Source organism: Hylobates moloch, unplaced genomic scaffold (assembly GCF_009828535.3).
Source record: "Hylobates moloch isolate HMO894 unplaced genomic scaffold, HMol_V3 SCAFFOLD_12, whole genome shotgun sequence".
Taxonomy (NCBI): domain Eukaryota; kingdom Metazoa; phylum Chordata; class Mammalia; order Primates; family Hylobatidae; genus Hylobates; species Hylobates moloch.
This window is the reverse complement of record NW_026652287.1, coordinates 90,912,440-90,918,348: the sequence shown is the minus strand read 5'-3', so window position 1 is coordinate 90,918,348 and position 5,909 is coordinate 90,912,440. Positions and strand designations below refer to the sequence as shown.

Here is a 5,909-nt window from a genome sequence, read left to right as displayed (position 1 = left end):
CATCTCACACCAGTTAGAATGGCCATCATTAAAAAGTCAGGAAACAACAGGTGCTGGAGAGGATGTGGAGAAATAGGAACACTTTTACACTGTTGGTGGGACTGTAAACTAGTTCAACCATTGTGGAAGTCAGTGTGGCGATTCCTCAGGGATCTAGAACTAGAAATACCATTTGACCCAGCCATCCCATTACTGGGTATATACCCAAGGGACTATAAATCATGCTGCTATAAAGACACATGCACACGTCTGCTTATTGCAGCACTATTCACAATAGCAAAGACTTGGAACCAACCCAAATGTCCAACAATGATAGACTGGATTAAGAAAATGTGGCACATATACACCATGGAGTACTATGCAGCATAAAAAATGATGAGTTCATGTCATTTGTAGGGACATGGATGAAACTGGAAAACATCATTTTCAGTAAACTATCGCAAGGACAAAAAACCAAACACCGCATGTTCTCACTCACAGGTGGGAATTGAACAATGAGAAATCATGGACACAGGAAGGGGAACACCACACTCCGGGGACTGTTGTGGAGTGGAGACAGGGGGGAGGGACAGCATTAGGAGGTATACCTAATGCTAAATGATGAGTTAATGGGTGCAACAAACCAACATGGCACATGGATACATATGTAACAAACCTGCACATTGTGCACATGTACCCTAAAACCTAAAGTATAATAATAAAATAAAAAAAAGAAAAAAGAAAAAAAAAGAAAATCACTCAATCATAAATGTAAGGGTTTATTTCTGGACTTTCAATTCTATTACATTAATCTATATGTCTAGTCATATGACATTATTATACCCTTCAATTACTGTAGCTTTTGATTAAGTTTTAAAATTAGAAAATGTAGGTTCTCCAACTTTGTTCTTTTTTTTCAAAGTTATTTTGGCTATTCTGGTTCTTTTGCATTCCATATCAATTTTAGGATCTACTTTTTCATTTCTGGAAAAATATTCTTGTAAGGCTTTGAAACGTATTGTTTTGAATCTACAGGTCATTGGGAAGAATTACTATCTTAATAATATTGAGCCTTCCAAGTCATAAACAAGGGTTATTTATATCTTCTTTTCTTTTTCTCAAGAGTTTTTGTCATCTTTAGCATACATGCCTTGCAATTCTTTTACTACATTCATTTTTTTCATTATTTTTGATGTTGTTTTGAATTGTTAACTTTTTTATTTGTTTGCTGCTAATGTATAAAAATACAATTGATGTTTATATATTAAGCTATCCTGGTATTATGCCAAATTTGTTTTTAGTTGCAGTAATTTTTGTGAGTTCCTTTGGATATTCTATATTCAGGATATATTATTTAAAAATAGACAGCTTTAGTTATTTTATTTGGATTATTTTGGGTCTCCCCCTCCCCCACAACCCACCCTTTGCATTGGCTGGAATCTCCACTGCAGTGTTGAACAAAGGTGATGAGATTAGACATCTGTGCCTTATTTGCTAGTTTCAGAGGAGGGAGCATTCATTTTACCGTTAGTTACTATGTTAGCCACCAGTCTTCTGTAGATGCTCTTTATCAAGTTGAGGGAGTTCCCTTCTATTTCTGGTTTACTGAAAACATTTATTATGAATTTTTTTCTTACACTTTTTCCTGCATCTATTGAGATAATAATGTGGGTTTTGGCCTTTATATTTTTGATATAGTGTATTACATTGATATTACTTTGATTGATTTTCATATGTTAAACCAATTTTACAACCCTGAGATAAATCATGTTTGGTCCTATAGTATAAAATCACTTTATATGTTGTGAAATGTAGCTTCCTAACATTTTGTGAAAGATTTTTTGTCCATATTCATAAGAGGTATTTGATTACACTTTTTTTTCTTATGATGAATTTTGTCTGGCTTTGGTCTTAGAAAATATTGACCCCATAGAATGAGTTTGGAATCTACTTTTATTTTGTTCTACACAGACTGATACTTACGTCTTGATATTTTCTTCTCTCACTTTCAATATTAACCATAAATCCTCACCAAACACCCCTTCCTTTACTTGCTAATCACTACTGGAATATAGAGGATGTTAAATGACAACAAAAAACTTCCAAAATATGAGAATCATAAACCATACATATAAGTGTTGCTTTCACTTTAATATTCCTTGTTTCTGTTTTTATATGACATCTACTAATTCGCTTTTAAGCCCTTACAAAAACAAAGCCGTTTTCACCAGCACATGAATGTGAATGTCCTAATGGGTAGAGCAATATTTCAAGTTTTTTTTTTTTTTTTGAGACAGAGTCTTGCTCTGTCACCTAGGCTGGACTGCATACAATGGCACAGTCTTGGCTCACTGCAACCTCCGCCTCTCAAGTTCAAGAAATTCTCTTGCCTCGGCCTCCTGAGTAGCTGGGATTACAGGCACGTGCCGCCATGCCTGGCTAATTTTTGTATTTTTAGTAGAAATGGGGTTTCACCATGTTGGTCAGGCTGGTCTTGAACTCCTGACCTCATGATCCATCCACCTCGGCCTCCCAAAGTGCTGAGATTACAGACATAAGCCACCACGCCCAGCCTTTCAAGTTATTTTCTAAGGGAGTACTTCATAGGTTTTATAGCTCACTTACGACCTTGCTGGTGGCTGGGTGTGGTGGCTCACACCTGTAATCCCAGCACTTTGGGAGGCAGAGGCTGGCGGATCACAAGGTCAGGAGATCGAGACCATCCTGGCTAACACAGTGAAAACCTGTCTCTACTAAAAATACAAAAAATTAGCCAGGCGTGGTGGCGGGCACCTGTAGTCCCAGCTACTCTGGAGGCTGAGGCAGGAGAATGGCGTGAACCCGGGAGGTGGAGCTTGCAGTGAGCCGAGATTGTGCCACTGCACTCCAGCTTGGGCGACAAAGCGAGACTCCATCTCAAAAAAAAAAAAAAAAGAAAAAAAAAAGACCTTGTTGTCTTAGTGTTATATTCTAACCTTGCTTGTATGATTTCAGAGAAGTTGCTTCTTGACCTACAGAACTCATATCCTCAAAGTGAAGTGTAAACTCATTTCTAACATTATTTGTATAAGTGTGGTTTTTAGTGACCCTAAGAAAATCTATGGCCAAATTACCATTATCTTAAACATGATTGTAAAACATAATTCAGAAAAAAAACTCTGATTAATTATATTGCACTGTATTCATCAAGTAAAACATATTACATAAAATACATATTTGTTAAAACTTCCTAGGTCTATTTATTCTAAATGCTGTGATATTTAAATATTTAAGAATTTCTTGGAGTTTGTGATTCTTTATTTCAATTCCAGTACTTTATGCTCTCTTTTTCTTTTTCACTACACAGCACTTTCTCATTCTATATGATTTTGTTAAAAGGTGTATATATTTTTTTGTCCTGAAAACATAATATTTCATGTAGACCCAATATAGTCATGTAGACCTGATATATGAAATAGCATTTATTCATTCAACACATACTTATTGAACACCTGGTCTGTTCTAGTACTGGAGATACAGCCATAAACAAGCAGAACCATTCCTGTCTCATGGAGCTTTTACTCTAGAGGAGAGAAACAAACAATATCAAATAAGCATAATATGCTACATATTGATAATACTGTGAAGAAAAATATGTAACGTAATTCTGCCCCAGAGAATGGCAGGATGGGGTGGTCAGGGAAGGTCTCTCTGGTAAGAAAAAACGACTTACATGAGGCAGCAAGCCTTGAAGACACCTTAGAGATTATTCCAGGTTGAGTAAACAGTGTTGATAACTTAATCACGCTTTGTGCATTAGAAGAGCAGCAAGTAGACCAGATGATTGGCTTCTACAGTAAGAGAAGAGGAGGTCAGAGTAGAAGGGTGTCAGATCATGTAGGATTTGTAGGCCCCTTTGAGAACTTTAGATTTTATTATTCTGCATGAGATTGGAAACCGCTGGAGTTCTGAGGCAAAGAACATATAATTTGGTTTACTTTCTAAAGCAATTGCTCTGAGAGCTTTAAAAAAGAATAAAATTTAGGAAGGCAAAAGGGGAAGCAGGAATAATAATCAGGGCAACTTCAATCATTTGGAAAGAAACAATGGTGACTTGGACAAGGTTGTAGGAGTAGACATGGAGAGAAGAACTTGATTAAGTGTACATTTTGAAGGCTGAGCTAGCAAGAATTGTTGTTGATTATGTAGAGAGCATAAGAGAATTGGAGCTCAAGGATAATGACAATGTATATAGGCTGAGCATCTGAAATGATTGGTATGCAATTTACTGAGATGGGGGAAGACAAGACTAAAGAAGGGAAAAGCAAATTTTCAAAAGGAAGGGAGAAATCAAAAGTTTAATCTGAGAAGTAGTCAGTTATTCAAAGTGGGGTCTGTCGTGGTGGCTCACACCTGTAATCCAAGCACTTCAGGAGGCTGAGGTGGCCGGATCACTTGTCAGAAGTTCTGGACCAGCCTGGCCAACATGGTGAAAACCCATCTCTACTAAAAACAAAAATTAGCCAGGCATGGTGCGGCTACTCAGGAGGTTGAGGCAGAATAGCTTCAACCTGTGAGGCAGAGGCTGCAATGCACTGAGGTCATGCTACTGCACTCCAGCCTGGGTGACAAAGCAAGATTCCATAAAAAAAAAAAAAAAGTGAAGGATTAAAAAATAATAAAAAGAATAAAATGTTTACCTGAAGGGCCTCAACATATTTAGAAAATAATAATTATTTTCTATCGTTTCATGTTGTAGGTTGTCTACCTTCATAACAACAATATCTCTGTAGTTGGATCAAGTGACTTCTGCCCACCTGGACACAACACCAAAAAGGCTTCTTATTCGGGTGTGAGTCTCTTCAGCAACCCGGTCCAGTACTGGGAGATACAGCCATCCACCTTCAGATGTGTCTACGTGCGCTCTGCCATTCAGCTCGGAAACTATAAGTAATTCTCAAGAAAGCCCTCATTTTTATAACCTGGCAAAATCTTGTTAATGTCATTGCTAAAAAATAAATAAAAGCTAGATACTGGAAACCTAACTGCGATGTGGATGTTTTACCCACATGACTTACTATGCATAAAGCCAAATTTCCAGTTTAAGTAATTGCCTACAATAAAAAGAAATTTTGCCTGCCATTTTCAGAATCATCTTTTGAAGCTTTCTGTTGATGTTAACTGAGCTACTAGAGATATTCTTATTTCACTAAATGTAAAATTTGGAGTAAATATATATGTCAATATTTAGTAAAGCTTTTCTTTTTTAATTTCCAGGAAAAAATAAAAAGAGTGTGAGTCTTCTGTAATTCATTAAACAGTTAGCTCCTTTGAGATAAAGTCAAATGCCAAACACTAGCTCTGTATTAATCCCCATCATTACTGGTAAAGCCTCATTTGAATGTGTGAATTCAATACAGGCTATGTAAAATTTTTGCTAATGTCATTATTTTGAAAAAATAAATTTAAAAATACATTCAAAATTACTATTGTATACAAGCTTAATTGTTAATATTCCCTAAACACAATTTTATGAAGGGAGAAGACATTGGTTTGTTGACAATAACAGTACATCTTTTCAAGTTCTCAGCTATTTCTTCTACCTCTCCCTATCTTACATTTGAGTATGGTAACATGTCATCTATGTTGAATGTAAGCTTATAAAGCACAAAGCATACATTTCCTGATTGGTCTAGAGAACTGATGTTTCAATTTACTCCTCTGATGAATAAATATTAAAACTATCATGTGACTTCATGTAATCAGGCTGAACATTTCTACAATTAGTAGATGTATTAGACATAAGTATTTTCTTTAGTTAAACCACCAATGTTAGAAATGTTTTCTGTGGAATTTAGAAACAGCTATCAATGCAGACAATTTAACATGCCTGGGGATGATTTACTTACAGTAAACATTTATCAAATTGTACATTTGTGCTATCAACAATT

General features: G+C 36.0%; 1 protein-coding gene across 3 annotated transcripts in view; it reads left to right on the top strand.

The window, feature by feature from the left end:
* Positions 1-5,444, top strand: part of DCN (decorin) — a 36,807-nt gene extending 31,363 nt beyond the window's left edge. For all 3 annotated transcript variants that reach the window (XM_032170890.2, XM_032170889.2, XM_058425292.1), the window contains exon 8: positions 4,718-5,444. In XM_032170890.2, coding sequence (XP_032026781.1) covers positions 4,718-4,912 — 195 coding nt within the window. In that variant the 3' untranslated portion in view covers positions 4,913-5,444. The remainder of the gene's footprint in view (positions 1-4,717) is intronic.
* The last annotated feature ends 465 nt before the right edge of the window (positions 5,445-5,909 follow it).